Source organism: Melanaphis sacchari, unplaced genomic scaffold (assembly GCF_002803265.2).
Source record: "Melanaphis sacchari strain LSU unplaced genomic scaffold, SCAv2.0 Contig50_pilon_pilon, whole genome shotgun sequence".
NCBI classification, from domain to species: domain Eukaryota; kingdom Metazoa; phylum Arthropoda; class Insecta; order Hemiptera; family Aphididae; genus Melanaphis; species Melanaphis sacchari.
In genome coordinates this window covers 2,752,889-2,772,330 of record NW_020271344.1, presented here as the reverse complement: position 1 = coordinate 2,772,330, position 19,442 = coordinate 2,752,889, and the positions used below count along the sequence as shown (strand labels likewise).

Genomic DNA, 19,442 nt, shown 5'->3' with positions numbered 1-19,442 from the left:
GGTGGGAAAACTTTAAATAATTTCAATAAAGTCAATCCTTGTTTTCACTCTTATGCAACTGAATTCAAATAAATTATATACTACATTAGTACTTACTACGTTACCACAAAATATCTTTCTAGAAGAGCAACCAGCAATTAACAGAAAGATATTTTTTTGTTATTTGTATTTATTTATACAAATAATGGTAAAAATAAAATTTTATGCCAATATTGGTTCAGTAGTCTATAAGCCCCATACAAATACATAACTCATAATGCTAAATAATTCGATGTCAAAAACTATAAATTAGTTTAATAACTTAGTGGTTAGAAAATAACATTTTTAAATAATAGTTATATTTTTGAATGACAACATACATTTTTTATTTCATAACAAAATATAAATATTATAGTATATAAAAATCAAAAATTAAATGACAAAATGAGTAGTTTATTAGATTTGAAAACTTATTTAATAGTAAACACAGGTATTATGCTAAGTACTCTTGGCTATAAATTTAAAATATGATTTGTGAGAATAAATTAAAACTGGTTGTCATTAAAAAGGCAAAAAAAAATTAAAATGATAAAATCAACTTTTTTTGTCAAAATTGTTATTTTTGATAGACTTATTTGTTAAGATTATATAAAAAAATAATATTTTCACTAACAATTAAATTAAAATTTTGACTATTATTATCTATAGAAATGATTTCAATTTTAAACTATTATAGCATTTGATTTTCATTAGTTATAAAGCATATATACATACATTATTTTTTATTACTTAAACTAAGGTTTTTATAATAAGAAGTAAATTTTAAAACCAGATATTACTATCACTATCACTATTGTTTATTTTTTATACACACATATTAGGTACACTGCAATATAAGATATACTTCTTACTTTTATGATTTAATAAACAATTAAACTTTAAATTTTATTTAAATTTTTGACAATTAAACTTTATAATGAGCAATTAATAATAATTAAATTAATACTATGAATAAGAAATTTTTTATTATTTCATATGCATTTGTTTATTAATTATTATTAAATTTTTTATTTATATTTAAACTTTATAAAATCTTACAAAATGTTATTTTATTTAATAACTAAAAATGCTTTTGTACATGCCAAAATTTATTAAACTTTGAACACTAAATTAGTAGTTAGTTTTTATATTTAAAAACTGTCGGTATATTACAATATCTTATAATTTCATTAAAGACATTTTTACTATGTTATTCATAACAAACATAAAATATTACAAAATAAAATTGGACATTTTTTGAAAAAAATGCAATATTTATCTAGCACATTCTACATATTATATTTTTTATTGTATTCAAACATTTCTAAAGAGTCTAATCAATAATAATTTTACCCTAATTCTCAGATACACTGTAGAAAATAATTTAAAACATTAAATTTTTTTATTTTTAACAATTAACTTTTATCACATAAAAATAATATAATAATTTGTGACATAGAAGTATAAATCTTTTCTTTGTGTATATCAATAATTTATGTATTACATTAGTTAAAAAAAAGTCAAAAAGGTTATTATTTTTAATTAAATTTAAAATTATCAGTCTTGTTAAATCATACAAATAAATGACCCAAACTCTATGGAATGTAGACTGAAAAAAATCATATATTTCATTTTGATTTGATTCTTCTATCATACTTCAAATAAATTTAAAACATTTTTGTTTGTCGTGTGGTATTCGAGTTTTAAAAAGAATAGAATCAACTCGAAACTGTGTATTTAGAAGAGGTGTATATCCAAATATCTAAAACATAAAAAATTTAATATTAAAAAAAAATGTTTTGAAAAAATTACTGGTATCATAACATTTTAAATTTGATGATAAAAAAAACAAACCTCTGTAAAAAAATTGATACATTTATGGCGTTCTAAAAAATGTGTTTCATCTTCAGAAAGTGAAACAGGACATCCTGGACAGCGAAAAGTCCACCTAGATGTTACCTGTAATTTAAATAATATGCATATAATTGCGGTGTTAAAATACTTAATTAATCTCATTACTACCTTTACAGGAGGTTTGTTGGTTACATGAGACACTAAAAAATTCATTGCAATATCTTCACAATTCATGTATTGGTCCACTTTGTCTCGAATAGCTTGAGGTAGCCAGTATGAATATAAATATAAATAATATTTATGCACAAACGCTGCACCTGTTAAAACCATAGACAATTCGCAGCTGTAATTTGAGTTATATAGCCAACCACCATGATTAAGGTCCAATGCATGAAAACGTCCAGGAAAACCAACAACTCTATCACGCTGTTCTCTCCAAACCCTTAATAATATATAAACATTGGCATTAAATAATGATTAAAAATAGAATAATGAAAATACAATTTACCTGAAACCAAACATAATTTCATCATGTCTTAAATGAGCATCATCATCAACTGACAAAACTGCTTCAGTTTCAATTGCTTCATAAGGCAAAAATCTATTATTTAAACTATTTTTAGTAGCCTGAATAACCTAAATTAATAAAATTTAAAGTAAATAAATCACTAGTATACAAACAAAATTGTTCATTTAATACTAACATGTATAGGTACACCGATTTCAGGCCATCGTAAGTCTTCAAGAGGTGGTTTAGGAGAATTCCACACAACAAGTACTTTATTTAAATAAGGCAGACCATGTAAACGGCTAAGAGAATTCATAAGTACCTTACAAAACAATAAAATAAATAAATAAACATATATCATAAAATTAAAGAATATAAATAACAAAATAATACTTGATCACGTTCATAAGTAAGTATAACTATGGTAAACTGTTCTCTTGGCGAATTTCCACCAAGACTTTGACAGAATTCTTTTCCTGCTCCACCTGCACCATTGTTAATTGGTCGAAAACCTTTACCAGACCCTAAATATAAGATAAGACATTAAATAATATATACAATTTTAATAAAAATTACTGAAAAATATGTTTCACTGACCAACGAATTTAGCATCCGATGGAAGCAATGGGTCAAATGGTGTATGGGGGTAAAGTTTAAACGGATCTCCCCAACTGTTCCATAGTTCATAACCTTGAATATTCATAACTGTATAATTTCTTTTAAAAACTGGAGAGCTAAAAGGTTGCTCTAAGGGACCTAAACTTTCTTCGGGTTCAGCATCCGGGATTATTGGATCCATTTTAATTGGCTATATTAAAAATTATTTTTGTACATACATATTTTATATATTTAATTGAAAAAACTCACTTTAAAATGTTCATTAAATATACTTGGTGATGGTGTATCAATTACTGGCATGGGAGGTATACCAATTCTATTACGAATAACAGCAAGAGTTGTATCCAAAATAGCTTGAATAGTACCAAAATATTTTTCGTAGAGCATTCTACCTTGCCGTCTCATCAATAGAATATCATTATCAGGTATAGTTCTTAACAACCAATGAAGTTCTGGAATTCTCTCCCCTGCTATGCATATAGCAGCTCTACACCAATCAATAACCTGAAAAAAAGTTTCATAAAATATTATCATTTGTTATATACTAAGCATAAGCGTGTGCAGAATTCAGTTTTGGATGAAAAAAAAATAAATCCACTCATTTTCTAACTAAACTTAACATTAAATTAATTTTAAAAGGATGATTATGTTATTAGATAAACAAATAGCTTTTGTAGAAATTTTTTTTATTAAAATTGAATATAACTCATAAAAAATAGATTAACGGTTTAATATTAAAACAGTCAAATTTACAGTAGTCTAAAATTATCAGAAATTGGTAAAATTTTTATATTTTATATTTTTTTTTATCTCAAAAATAACACATATTACAGGTAAACTTTAAGCTTCTTCCACTGTTCTTATGCACACGTCTATGTTAAATATTGAATAATGATTTTACTTCATCAAAAGGTAATCCAATTCTATCATGTTCTAAAAATACAGGAATAGCTCCAAATTTAAGTGATTCAAAAATACGGGTTTGCATCATTGCTGTTGATATCATATCATTATCTAAAGGTGCTGGAATCAATGTAAAAGTTGACTGAGTAATAAAAACTTTACGTTTAGTTTCATCATTACATAAACACCAATCAATGATATTACTCTCAACTCTTTGATTCTCACAATCAGTTATTATATAAAACTGATCAACAGTTGTTTGTGTTATATATTTTTGTAACATATCAACTAAAAAAATGATAAATAAAATTGATTATCAAAATTTAATACATTAGTATTTCTAAATTACCAAAGTTTTGTTGGTGTTTGATAATGTTAGTATTTTTGTATCCTTCAAAAGATAACAAATATTTTCTTCTAGCAGGTAACATGTATGGAGAATCCATCCATACTTCTCCACCTGGTGGTCCAAGACTAACAGGCAAAATTATATCATGACCGTGACGAAAATTCTTTTCACTCCAAAAAGACTGAGCAAGTATGGCACGTCCAAAATCAATATTTTGATCAAAATTTGGTTTATTATAAATATTTTTACTTAAGTAAAATATTACATGATTTCTACCATCACCACCCCAAAAAGGAAGATGTTCTAATTGAGTAATGTTTATAAAATTATGAGTTTCACCAATTAAAGCAACATATACACAAGCATTATTAGAACTGTTTGTAAAATGTGGGTTATAACGTAAAACTTGAAAAACAATTTTATTCAATGATGTAGAAACTAATTCAGGTAATTCTTCAGAGAGATAAAAGTAAAATGGAAATCCTGATGTTAATGAACAGCGAGAATAATCAAAACAATTTTTCATATTGCGACATGTATAATGTGTGTTTACAGGTAAAGGTATAAATGAAGGAGGATTTTGTGGTAATATTATTCTTGGTGGGGCTAGGTTAGGAGAATTCTGTATAATAGCTTCATTTTCTGCAACTTGAGCCTAAAATAAAATAATAAATTGTCATACCTATATTTTTAGAGAAATTAAAAGTATCAAATTAACTTGTTTCACAGAAATTTTTAGTTTTTCTAATTCCGCTTCTTGACGTATAACTTCTGCTTTAGAATCCTCAATTTTTTTATGGTTTAGAGCAAGTTCATTAAGAAGTTTTTGTCGTTTTCCTTCAATATTTCTTAATTCATTATTCACTGAATCTAAAAAAGGCATTAAGAACATTAAACATATTAAAATGTATACTTATAATCTTTCTTTTGACACATATATATGTTGTAATTAGAATGTTGAATAAGTCAGTTTATAAAATAGGCATACATGTATACTTAAACGAGTTATTTCATACATTCCCATTTCTCATACCAATAATATATTAAATTATACTATATTGTTATTTCACTATTCAATATAATAATAGATCAGATAAAATTGTATAATTACATACTCTCTATCTATAAAGTATGTCATATTTAAAAATGTATTATCAGTAGTAACTGTTCAGAATGTAACAATAAAATTAAGATCTGCTAAAATTGTTTAATCGCTTCAATTAGTTAAATATTCTTTGACATATACTTGCAATGAAAAATGTGAAACAAAATAAATACGTTTACAGAAAAAAATAAGTATTATAAATTCTAAAATTATAGTTCTCTACAAATAAATAATATATAATTATAATTACTTCGCAAAAATTTATTAATTTTTAATGTTTTTATTTTATTTTTAAATATATTCCATACTTTAACAGAAATCAAATTAAAATTGTATATAATAACTAAATATTGTATTAAATAACTAGTTAAGTATAATAAATAATATTTTTTTCATATATTATTATATACTTAAACTAATATAATACTTGTAGCCAATTACCTAATAAATTATGTAGTTATTTCATAAAATAACATTATTCAACGCTCAAACTATAATGTATAATACAAATAATAATAAATGTAAATATAATATCACATTAAGTATAAACATATATAATACTTATTTTAATTACTTTTTATTCTGACTAATTCAGCTATTCTATGTTTTAAGTCGGTAGCTCTAAAAACGCCATAGTCCCCATGAACTTCCAGTTTTGAATGTGTGTTATAAGAATTTTCAAACCCATCTTTTTCTTCCTGAAATATACATAAGCATAGAAATGTCAAGAACTTAATTTAATTTAACATTTACTTACCTTTGAAAGATAATAATGACCTATCAATGGTGTAATAATTAACAAGACTAGGACAGTAAAGAATAAACGTGATTTAAATTTAAAAGTAGACAGACAAAGAAACATTAAGCAGTTTGATCAGACAATGATATCAATAATTAAAATTAATGAAAAGATGAGAAAAAGTCTAATAATAAATAAAAATCACACATTTCTATAGCAGTGCACTATAGACGTTATTGAGAAACATTAAACAACTTTGAAGAAATAAAAATCAATTATAATTTTAAATTTTAAAATTAAGCATGATATATTGATGTGATAAAAAAAAATTTGAATTCACAATTCTGTTATCAAATTTTATCCAATGTGATTACTATGATTATGATAGTGCAAACCTGGGTGGTTGCTTAACTATGCATAAATACCACGATTTAAGATGATTTTAAATTTCCGTTAACAGAATAACTAATTAAAATAAAAAAATCATTTTTTCGTGCTCTTTATGAAAATATTCTCACATGTTACCATACCATGTTTTTCGTTTAGAGTGACGCTAGAATAAATAAAATTTAACTTGATAATCCTTTTTTAATGTTTTCATAACTTTTTGAGTACCTAACCATATAGTTATAGTCTATAGATACTATTTAATATCATGGTAAGGACCAGTGGTCTAAGTTGTGATCTTGGGAAATTAAAATCTCAGTATAAAAATGATTAATGAATTCATTTTTATATTTTCTAAATAATTTAAATTGCCTAAAAAATAAAATATAATTTAACTCGCACTAAGTGAGTAGGTAGTAGGTACCCTAGGTCAGAGACTCATCTCGGTCTTATCGGATACCTGAAATCATTGATTATAGAATCAATGCCTTTAATTAATTAACTGGATTTAAAATTTAGGAGAATTTTTCATTTGCGCCAAAATAAAAAAGGAAGGTATGTTTTTTTCCGACAGCCCATTTGCACCAAATTAACGTGTGTGAACAGTTTACGTTAACGAATTGGTTAATTCGTTTATTTATAAGACATCGTGCCTGTAACGTATAATAAAGTTATTTTTATAAATCTATAGATTTTAAATTTAACTGCAGCATGCAAGCGTGTAGCTGTCGTCTGTCGAAGATATAAATATTCATCCTAGGAAAATCATTTTAACTGAAATGAATAACTACATAGGTAACTAATTTACATTTTGCTATATCTGATGTAGGTATTTGCTGTTTGAAAAAGTAGGTATTTGTGTTCATAAAAATCTTTTCTTTCAAATCCTAAATCTGCGTCAGATGTTTGTAAAGCATTTAACGATATATATTTCATTACTTCTAAAAAACGAAGATTAAAATGTGTATTATTGATTATTATTTTAAAAAAAGGGGACACACTAGTTGCCTCCCGAAGTCAAAAAGGTCAATAATTTTTATACGAATAACGAATTGCTTCCCGACAATCCCAAACAGCAAATGTTTATCTAAAAATACTATTATAACATTATTCTACATATTATTATACCTAAGATTGATGTTTTTAACTGCACTATATATTTTTAATAAGTAATATAATATGTTTTATTTTTATATTATTATTGTTTTTAACCAACTCTGATATTTTTAATAATGAATAAACATTACCTATTTATGTGGAACTGTTTAGTGAAGTTTATGAACCACTACTTAATTCTATATGGGAGGCAACTCGTATATAATTATGAACTACCTGGTCATCGGAGGCAACTAGTGTAAATTAACCTTTTTATTTACGATAAGGATGGGAGGCAATTCGTATATTTTGGGAGGCAACTAGTATACGCCGAAAAAAAATCGTAACTTAAAAACTTAGACATACAAACCTAAAGTTTAATTCGAACCATTTCTTTAAATTACCAAAGGTACCCTCAGAGTGCAGATTAGTACTATTAATGGGCATAAATAGAAATTATTATTTTTATTGTTGTTATTATAAATATATAATTATCTTACATTCTTACTTTTGATTATATATCTATGTAATACCATACGATAAATAAATTATAAGCCACATACATTTAAACCTATTGATTTTGAGTATTTAGGATAGAAAAAATAAAGTTAAGAATAATAATCCTCAGTATCTATTCAAAAACTAAAATTTAATATCCAACTCAAAAACTACCCGTTCTATTTTCGTTTTGAATAAATCAAAATTTTAAATTTAATAAACTCCTTAACAATCTATATCACAGTTTATACTTAATAAATAATTTACAGTAAAAACGAATGGTTATCGTTTGAAAAAAATATTTTGAATTTCGTTAGACTACACTGAATACACGATATTCCTTAAATTGAATAAAATATTTAAATTTAAGTATTTGAAAATATAGTGCTTAAGTGTACATAAAAGTTCTTAAATTCAAAAAGGAATCACTAAAGAAAAATAATGACGGGAGCATGCTTGGTTAATTTCATTAAAAATACTAATCTTGATATTAATAAAGTCTTACTGTATATTGTAGGACTAAAGCTAAACTAAAATAAATAAGTCACAAACAATTTCTTTTAATCTTTCAAAAATCAAAAAAATAAAACATTATTTAGATTTAAAATACTTATTATCTGTTTGTTTTTTTTTATTCTTACAATTAAAAATCCTTGTCATCTGGATTATTGGCTTACAAATATTTACATTATAGTTATTTGTAACATGTGAAATAATATACAGATTTGTTTACAATATGGATGTGTTGTTTGATCCCAATAGCGGCTTTCTGCTTTCTGCCTTCTGGTATATTGTTGTATTATTGGTTTTAATTTTTAAAGTTCATAAAATTAAATTTATTATAATATTCACTTGAATTCTCTCCATGCTTCTAAATCTATTTTGAAATGTTCATCACAATTCCATTTAATCGAAGAAAAACTATTATAAACATAATATAATATATATTAAAAATTAAAATATTATTAAGTCTACTTAAAATAATAGGTACTGATTTCATTAAATTATGTTATTAATATATTCAAGTCAAGCAAAAAATCTTAGCAAAATAATGAAATTATATACATCAATATTTTAAATAGATATCAACATTACCTACATAAGTTATACATTACAATTTACAATTACTTAGAATAATAATAAAATATTTTTTTTAGTTTATATATGAATAAAGGTAGGCAAATGGATACCGCTTTGCTGTACATTAGGTGTAAAATGGGTTATGATTATGATGGGGGTGTAAATTTGAATTTAATGATGTAAATGAAAAAAATTCTGAAAGATGATCGACTATTAGCTTATATCACAAACCACACAAACTTTATTTCATGATGTTTTTTCGACATACATTACAACTATTAAAGTAATTTATTTTTGTTTTAATATAACAATAGTTGATATATTTTTTCCGAAAATATTGCATTTATTTTATTATTATTTATTACCATTTAATTATTATTATAATAATAATATGATATTTACATACAGATGTTATATATATATTTATAACATATTACATCAATTTACTTATATAACTCAAAATATTACAACATCTGTATGTAAATATCGTAAAACAGTAAAAATAGATAATATCTTAAAATAAATTAAAAATGTCATCGTGTATAATAAAATTCTTAATAACATAAGTACGTAAAAGTTTTAAATTATCACGAATAATTATTTCAAATTATAACAGAATAACAGAATAATTAACATTTTAATTTTTTATCGTTAAAGTAAGTTTAAGGAATTTTATATAAAAATCACAAAATTTAGATACACATAAAATGAAATGTTTTAGTAAATTTCTTACTACTGAATAATTTGCTAATATTTGCGATTTTTACGAATTATGTCAAAATTTTAACATTAAACGCTAAGTATTATAATTATAGATTTTCAAAACTTTAGAACTATTATTAACCTAACTATGAAGCTTCATATTAATTTTTTAAGCACTTCTTTATCAAAATCACAAAAAAAAGACTAAAAAAATTAAAAATTTTAAAAATAGTCAAAATATTTTGAAATTTTTATTATACCTATAATGAAAATGATGATAAAAAATTTGGTAAAAATTTCATGAATTACACCAAACAAACAAGATTTTATCGACAATTTGGTTTTGCGTAAAAATTCCGTTTTCATTAAGTGTTTATTCTTTTTCCCAATTATAAAAAAGTATCTGGAATAATTTACCAATAATTTGTTACTAAAAACTAAACCTATTTTGTGAATCAAATCATTTAATCGACTACATTGTATTATTTTCATTTTTTTTTTTTTTTTTTTTTGTACGATAATAAGTCATAAAAAACAATTGTTCAGAATTTAAAATTTAAAACCTATAGAAGATAATATAAAATAAATTTTGTGATTTATTTAAAAAAAATTATAACTCTTATATTATTTAATATTATTAATATTTAAAATAAATTATACATACTCATGTAAACTTTTAAAAATATCTAAAGGTAGAGTTAATAAATTAGTTGTAGCGCATATGACATGGCCTAAATTAATTTGTTTTATCGTTTTTAGTTGTTCTGGAAAATTAAAAAAAATACTATGTAGTTAAAATGAATATATATTATAAGTATTAAAAATAAAATACCTTGTGTGAAACTACCAGGTTGTCCCTGTACGTCGTAAAAAAAGCGATCACCATACTTATATCTAAAAAAGCTATCAGATAATATGCATCTAGTAGTAGGTCCAACCATGGATCCTTCTTCTGGCATCTCAAGTAGTGCACCGACATGTAAGTCTATGTCGTGTACTGTTGCATAAAGTGTTTTTAATATTTGTATTGCCTAATAAAATAAATTATTTTTATTTATTTCATTTGTTATACTTATGAATTGTAAAATTAACTTTAAAAGGTATTAAATCCAATAAATCATCAAACGAATTGGCCCGTGGTATTCCACAAATAGTTCTGACTTCATTGTATACTGGTAAACCGACATCTCGGCCTCGCTGTATATCAATTGATAATAAATCTTGGCCAGTAATGTCCGGTAAATTAAAGCGAAAGAGGAAATTCGAAATCTAAAGATAATTAAACTATTTTTTATAAATGCAATTGCTATAAAATAAGTTATTAAAATTATTAAAAAATATCAATTATAATTTATAATATAAACAAAAATCTAACCAATTGATTATATGATGGTTGATATTCACGACCTGGAGTTTCAACAAATCCTCTTGTTAACCAGTCAACATTTTTTCCCATGGGTAACAAATCAGGTCTATCCATCCAATCCGTTAAATTAACTTGAAATGCAACTTTGTACATTTTATCTATAAAGCTAAGAAAATATTTAAAATATATAAATACCAATTTATATAAGAATTTAAATTCATCTAATAATGCAATGTTGAACAACGTGTATAGATTAGTGTTATAATTTAAAAATAATTTTGAACATTTCAGTATATACATAGAAAATAACTGATATAAACACAACTTACGAGGAAATTTGTAATATATTTTTAAGAGTTTTTACTAACTAACTAGACATTTTTCTAAGGGGGGCAAAATTAATTTAAAAAATAAATAAAGATTTTTTTTATACATTTTATTTATAATACATTATCATGTTTTGTTATTATTACAATTAAGTATTATTATTATACATTTTGTTTATAGAACATTATTATGTTTCGTCAGTATAACATTAAATTATTACAATTAGGAAACAAATTTAAAATTCTAGGGGGGAGCGCAAGTGCCTCTGTATATATATTATATATTACCCATGCATTGAAGAATGTTTAATATTCAATTATCATAAATATAGTTAAAATAATTTAATATTTAAAAATACCATTCGTAGAAAATTTAATATAAATATTCAATGTTAATTTTAATTAAGTAGTTATAGGCACGTCGCACAGTTATTCATTTTTTAATAACAAGAAAAAACAAAACTAATTTTGTTGAGAACTAATTTCCCATACATTTTTTTTTAATTTTGAAAAGTATTAAAAATACCAAATTACTTTAAATCCCCCCTTCTCTCTCCCTGAAAACTAAATACAATTTGTTATCAGTAACTATGATATTTAGTTTTAATTAAAATATAATATATTAAAAAAAAAATATTTATTTTTATTATTATTTAATATTTTTTAATTTAATTTAATTTAGTAGATTTTTACTGCACCAAAAGATATTCATGAACAAAAATTAAATCACTAGGTAGAAATTAATTAATTATTTATAAAAAATGATAATATATAGGTATACGTGGCTTGAAGTGGCGCGTTGGCTGCTACCAGTCGCGGAATATGACTGAGAGTAAGTAACGGCCACAGCTACTAACTCCCGGATGGGTGACCACCCGGGATCATAGTGGTTAAAAACTTGCCACACATACACGTGTTTACTATCAACCGTAACAATCTTAAAAAAAAAAAAAAAAAACCTATCGTACGTACCAACCTTACCCCTATCACAGTTAATGACCCTAGTCACCGAAGCCTTTATAGTTCAAAAAAAAAAAAAAATAAATATAGGTATACGTAATAGAAACAAGTTTTAAACCTTTACAATTAATACATATTGTGTTTCATAATTTTTTTCAAATACTGTTAAACCAATTTATAAGGATCATATAGTACACAATTTTTAAGTTTAAGTAAATTTTTATAATTTAAAAAAAAAATTTTAAAATTTAAGCTTTAAAAAAAAGTTTAATTTGCTATAAATACCATACAATTAGTTTAATTGTTTAAACATGCCATTGTGTATATAAAATAATGTATTAATAATAGAATTGTTTAAGTCTTTAATTTTTTTTTTTTGTACTCTTTTCCACATGCACATACATCACAACACACATTAAATCATACGCCATTGTTACGTTCTATTAGATATTAAAACGTCACTGAAACAACTAAGTATAATAACTTAAAATTATATTAGTTATTAGGTTAATAAGGGAGGAGATCTCTAAAATATATTAAATACCCATTTATTTTTTAATTTAAAAAAAATTAAACACCTATATAATTAGGTAATTATAATAATAATGTAATTTCTAATGTAGATACTAATAATATTAAAAATTGAATTTGTTATTTTTCCTAAAAAGTTTATGCGTAGCATACATTTTGCCCTTTGCCCAATATGGTATGCAAATAATACATATTTTTATTATTTATACTCATTGTCATAGTTTTATATGGAGAACACTTTATTTAAATAATTATTAAATAGGTAGTAAATATTAAATACCATACTTTAATTGAGCTGGAATTTGATTATGAAGTATTCGAAATGAACTAGCAGCAAATTCTAAAGATGTAGATGGATTTATTTTATCATTGTATATCGTTTGAGGAGTAAATAAACCATAATATTCTGTGTACGTTTCTCCTAAAAGTATAAAAGGTACCGATAACAAAATAGTTATATTCAAAAAAATACATTGTTATACCTAATATAATAGGTAAATAATGATCATAAGTAATGTGTTGAATAACTGCTCCAATAATTTTTCTAGTTTCTTGATAGAGCATTTCATCAGACCAAAATTGGTTTAAGTAAAGTAGCTTGGAAGCTAAATGGTTATGAAATCTCAAGAATAAATTATGAAGAAGTGCATTTCCCAAATTCTGATTTATGCGAATATCTCCTGTATAAAACAAACCAAATAATCTATATAAATAATTTTTTTTCTCTAATTTTATTATTCTTAGCATTTCTTATCTAAATAAACTAAGTTTATATATATATATAGCATAATTTATAGTCAATGATAGTATGTTTAAATGTTGTATATATTATATATACTAAACAGTAATGACAGTATAGTTAATAATTTGAAATGTTTGAGACGTACATGATAATATGTCATTTAGACTAGTTAAAGTTGTCTAATGATTGGATGATTGGATTATCGTGGTGATCTATGATTTCATCTCGTGTTTATGAACACATTTTCGGACTTCGTTTGTAAATTGCAATTGTATTGCAGTATTAGCTATGTCATGGATAATTGCATCGTTTCTTTTGAACCGATAAGCTACAGTAATGAATAACGATCCAAATAACGATGTTTTGACCGAATTATATCAATATTACTATGTTAAACTTACTGTCAAAACCATACAATTGGGCTTATTTTTGGGGTAAGAATAAGGTAATAGAATTTAGTTGGACTAAGTTCAATTTCCACAATTTCACCAACGAATGCTTGTAGCAATGGGTTAAATTTTTATTTTCTGACTAAATTGAATGTCGCCAGATTATCACTATAGGTTTTCAAAATAGTTAATTAAGAAATTAGATTTTAGTGAAGTCCAATTATAACCAATAAAGCTTTTTAATTTTTTCATGAATATATATTTTTTATTGGGCTTAGTGTTTTCAATTTAAAAGTTAAAGACACATCATCTAGGTACATTATAGCTATAAATTAATTACAGAAATTTAAAAAAACAATAGTAAAATTTTTTTTCTTCAAAATTTACTTTAAATTTTATAATTTTTAGCTTTAACACTATAGACAACATGTTTAATTAATAATTAACTACCTATATAAATTATAATAATTTATTTGATACTTAACAGATACCGCTGAGAATAACTTCTCATTAGAAAACATAAGTTAAACCTAATCTTAAATTTTACCAATTTTGTATAAATTAAGTAATAGTATTATTTAGCTTATTACTAATAAATTATTAGTTTAGAGTAATATTAAGACTATAATATATGTTAATAATTTATACCAAAAAGAGTAAATCGTTTTATAATTATAATCAACTAACCAGCTTGAAAGCAAGCTTTAGAATTTGTTGATGAGTCACATTGTAGTGTTGTTCGATTCACTTGTGGGCAAAATTCTTCAACTCGAGTATTTTGGTTACTCTTAAGAATATCAGATCGGAGTTTTCCGTTTATGAAAGATCTTAGTCCTGCTGCTATTGAATCATTAGATCCATAGATATGAGATCCATCAATGTATTGAGAAACTTCAACCATCTAAAAATTAAAATATATGTATATATAATATATTAATAGAATTGTAGACATAAAACTTTTTATATTGTACTAACAAATGTAGCTGGCATTATTTGACAACTGAAATTAGCTGATGTTACTGCGCGGTTAAATGACATGCATGTTTTGTTATAATTTAAGTAAATTGGATCATTTTTTGGTATATTAATTACATTTTGACATTGAGTTGGTACTTTAGATACATTTTGAACTGAACAACAATTGTCTATAAAATTTAAAAAAAATTATTGCTGTTAATCATCATTATAGCATATATTTTAAAATTTTAAAAATTTAATACTAGTTTTACAGGATTTTAATAAATATTAATTAAACTATTAACATTAACTGTAAAATACATAAAAATCATTAAATTTATGCTTTATAGTATTAATAATGACTTTACCAACAGAGAAGTCTGGTGTCAAAAGGGTGATATCATGAGCTATAAATTGTCCCCATTGCATTAAGAGTATATTTAGTTCATCAAAATCGTACCATTGATTTTTCAAAAATAATTTTGTATTAATTTCTCTAGCTCCTGGTAACTGTGATCCGTTTGATTGTTGTCGAAATTTATAAATACCTAAAAACCATTTCGGTTAAACAAGTCAAAGAAACATAGGAACAAACATGTCATATAATTTTTATCAAGTTACAACCTAAATAATCATTAAAATTTTTAATATTTATATAATAATATTATTACTATTTCATAATTATTATTAGGTTCATATTTAAATTAAATTACTACAATATGTTTTTTTTATATCAAAAATGAAAATTGATGATTCTAAATTAATGAACATCATGAAAAAAAAAATAGTAAACATACATCATATTTATAATTAATAATAAATACAAGTAAAATACCAATTATTTACCATCACTATACTCAGCATTAAGGATTCTCAGAAATGGAGTATTAGATGCGCCCCATGTAGGTACTCTTAAATTATTACATGATCCATTGAAAGTTCTATACTTAGAGTTTGGATTACATATTATAAATGGTGCACATCTCTTCATGTAATCTTCATTTGTTAATGGAAATACATCTGTGTGTAAAAATGGTGACTGTGCCTATTTTAAACCAAAATCATTATTTTATAATATGTACTAATTATAATACTATTAGGTATTTAATACATTATTTATATATAGTACGTATGTATGGTGATTTAAATGTTAACAAAAATTTAACTTAGTTCTTCAATCTCCATTCTTTATTATAGGTAATATGAATATCTTAAATATATATATAATATGTACGTAACATGTATATATATTGATTTAGTATTTAAATTAATTATTAATTTGCCTATCATTGAACATTCGAAACACATGCTCAGAGAATTTGTAATATTATTGCGCCTCTACCAGAGGTCCTCTAGTGTATTATAATTTAGTATACTATATAAATTATACTAAACCGTTTTATTTGATAGGTATATTAAGTTCAACGTCCAACGAGTATAGGTATTCTAAAAATTGTATTTAAATTATTACAATAATAAGTTTTAAAATTTTGTAAAGTACGAATAACCCAAGTTATAACAGGTAATCAATTGTTAATAGGATATTAAATTATTATTATTATGGTTTCATTGAATGTTTAAAATTCGTTATTTAGATTTAAAAATTAGTTAATTATTATAATCTACTTGTGGTTGTAAAATATACCTGAGTAGTGAGTACAAAATAGATGTACCTAGATTATAGTTTAATACACTTCATTTAAATTGACTAAATTTGAGTGATTGTAAGTTGGAATCAAAAATCAATAACAACATTTATCATTATTTATTTTATAGATTTAAACATATGATTAACTAAGCTAGGTAATCGTGGATATAAATATAATATAATATATTATAATACTATTGATTATAGAATTAAAGATAATTCTAATATCCTATAATCAATAATAATACGTAACTCTGTAGGAACTTAATAATATGACCGTATAGGTATAGTCAGCAATCATTAATCACTAATTAGTATACGACTTATAGGAGTACGTACTATTAATGATTTCATAAAATTTAAATGATCAGTAGTATTTAAGTATTACACTTATTTAATATTTATAACAAATATATATCTACTATATCGGGTTTGGATAATAATTATAGGTAATAGCAGAATAACATTGCAAATAATGATTAATAATTAATTAATTCATGATTATTTATAGATTAAAATGATTATATTATAGCCTTTATTTCTTGAATAATCTTCTTGGGACATCATTAATTTGTTAATACACGATTTTTTCTAATACTTTATCACTTTACAGTTGTTATAAGTTATAACTAGATAATATAAGTCTTAAAAATAGCTACTTTAAAGTGAAATTTGAACCTAATTTCCAATATATCTACATTATTGATTAACCTATTTACAAAATACAGCGGAAATCGCTCTTCCCGTATAGATGACGTCGAGCGTTTATCGCCACTGAGTGACTTAAGTACCTACTGCATCAATATATGATGAATAATGAATATTCATCGATTATTTGTTTTTGAATTACAATAAAACGAGAAAATCGAGTTTTAAAAATACTTATTTTATGTAAAAATGATTGTAGATCCATATTTTTTCCATTTATCAAGAAAAATACTGGGAAGTGGAAATCAATTAGTTTTGGTCCCCCAAAAGACAAACTAGAATTACTTTCTTATTTGAAAAGATGCAGAAGTTAAAAATCGAATAGATTATAAATAAATTAGATAATTGATAGTTATGTTGATGAATTTTTAAAAAATTTAGTATTTATTTAAATACAAACTTGAGTACTAGTAACTAGTATAATAGATGTATTGTTTTACTTACATGCGTTTGTAGAAGAATTGTTATTGATATAATAATTATTATCTGTATATATGTAGTAAAATATGCAGCAAAAGTGTAAAAATAACTTTTTTGTTGAACTCCTATCTTCTGTGTCATTTTATGTTATGAATATATTGAAGTAGGTAATGTGTTTAATAGTAAAGAATAACTAATAGTATCTAATACCAAAACATACACTGCTACTTTTATAGTAAATAGCAAATACCCCATTATAATAACGCGTAGACTCGTAGACATAACTTATACATTATACATTAGATCCGCTCAATTATTATGATTTTCAGGACAAAAAAAATAATTTCTTATTCCTTTCATTTAGTTACAAGATTTAATGGAATTAAGTATTTCATAGTACTTATATAAATAAATCTATGTACATTAAACATAAATATATTATATACATGTTCGTTAAAATTGAGAAAAAACGAAATTATTAATCACTTTCTATGAAATATAATTTACGTAATAATAAATATATAATGTTCTTACATTATATATTATTATTATCATATAGCTTAGCACGGGTTTGTATTAAAACGAGTAAAGATTATTTACACCTTACGTTTCAGTATTTTGTATAATACTTAATGTAAATATCATGGAAATTAAAAAATAGTTGAAAGCTATTTAAAAACCCGTTAATGCATATGAATATATGATGTATTTTTATTCCCTCATTCTCCTTTTTGGGACTTATGGGTCTTTTGAACAATAATTTATTATAAATTAAATATAAAAGTATAATAAATATAATTTATAAAATTATTACTTTTATAATTATTGTATGAATATTGTTTAGTTATTTTATTATTTTGTTTATAGTATATATTATTATATAAATGTTATTATCAAATACTTTATATTTTAAGAGAAGATAATCAAAACAAAAATAGGAATTTGAAAGAATTATTTATTTTGTATTGTAAATTAATGTTTGTGATATTAATTAGTTTGGCTATAATGCAGAGGAGGGGCAGCAGACGCAGAGGCCCCATAGATGTCTGATCAATCTATATTGAAAACACTGAAAATCCTAACCAAACTAAAATCCAGTGTGCGCTATTTAATTGCTAGCCATGCACACAGTAAGTTAATTTTATATTTCAATACGGATTATACTAAAAAACCCTACTTAGACACTTAGTTTTAAAATTATTTTGAAAAAATTTCGCATCATTAATAGTATATATTTTTTTAATCAGTGTTTAGAAATATCATATATCAATTTTCTATCTTCGTAACATGAAATATGAGGTCGTCATAAATCATCCAACACAAAAAATAATTCTTAACGTTTGTTATTTTTCATTTAATATTTATAGTTTAATTTCAATGATCATCAATCAATATTTTTAAAGAGCTATTTAAAAAAATTCCTGTAGTTTACGTTTTATTATTATCAAATGATCAAAGTTAAATGTACTAATTTATTTAAATAAAAGTAACTTTTTATTAAGAGGCTTTACATTGCACTTTTTATGAAATATCAAATAA

At 23.7% G+C, this 19,442-nt stretch overlaps 2 protein-coding genes across 2 annotated transcripts; both read right to left on the bottom strand.

Annotated features, from left to right (window-relative positions):
- Window positions 1-1,537: 1,537 nt before the first annotated feature.
- LOC112599290 (exostosin-3) lies at window positions 1,538-6,355 on the bottom strand. The gene is made up of 13 exons (XM_025346109.1): window positions 6,113-6,355; window positions 5,930-6,053; window positions 4,969-5,120; window positions 4,251-4,905; window positions 3,900-4,189; window positions 3,248-3,502; window positions 2,978-3,188; window positions 2,774-2,904; window positions 2,577-2,702; window positions 2,381-2,508; window positions 2,041-2,314; window positions 1,873-1,977; window positions 1,538-1,780 (listed from the first exon to the last, which is right to left on the bottom strand). The coding sequence occupies exons 1-13, from the start codon at window positions 6,215-6,217 to the stop codon at window positions 1,676-1,678; spliced, it is 2,661 nt and encodes an 886-aa protein (XP_025201894.1). The 5' UTR covers window positions 6,218-6,355; the 3' UTR covers window positions 1,538-1,675.
- Window positions 6,356-8,697: 2,342 nt separating this feature from the next.
- LOC112599303 (peroxidase-like) lies at window positions 8,698-18,044 on the bottom strand. Its single transcript, XM_025346137.1, has 12 exons — window positions 17,928-18,044; window positions 15,974-16,172; window positions 15,496-15,675; window positions 15,146-15,315; window positions 14,858-15,071; window positions 13,522-13,719; window positions 13,325-13,460; window positions 11,232-11,388; window positions 10,949-11,125; window positions 10,689-10,887; window positions 10,521-10,620; window positions 8,698-8,995 (listed from the first exon to the last, which is right to left on the bottom strand). Exons 1-12 carry the CDS (start codon window positions 18,042-18,044, stop codon window positions 8,923-8,925), a joined length of 1,920 nt encoding a protein of 639 aa, XP_025201922.1. The 3' UTR covers window positions 8,698-8,922.
- Window positions 18,045-19,442: the final 1,398 nt, after the last annotated feature.

Excerpts from the sequence above, each read along its gene's own strand:
- LOC112599303 (XM_025346137.1), bottom strand. The coding sequence starts at position 18,044 with ATGACACAGAAGATAGGAGTTCAACAAAAAAGTTATTTTTACACTTTT. Across the intron at positions 15,676-15,973 it reads TAATGCTGAGTATAGTGATG|GTATTTATAAATTTCGACAA; the intron begins GTAAATAATTGG and ends AATGGTTTTTAG. Across the intron at positions 15,316-15,495 it reads GACACCAGACTTCTCTGTTG|ACAATTGTTGTTCAGTTCAA; the intron begins GTAAAGTCATTA and ends TAAATTTTATAG.
- LOC112599290 (XM_025346109.1), bottom strand. The coding sequence starts at position 6,217 with ATGTTTCTTTGTCTGTCTACTTTTAAATTTAAATCACGTTTATTCTTT. Across the intron at positions 4,190-4,250 it reads CAAACACCAACAAAACTTTG|TTGATATGTTACAAAAATAT; the intron begins GTAATTTAGAAA and ends TCATTTTTTTAG. Across the intron at positions 1,978-2,040 it reads CCAACAAACCTCCTGTAAAG|GTAACATCTAGGTGGACTTT; the intron begins GTAGTAATGAGA and ends TTTAAATTACAG.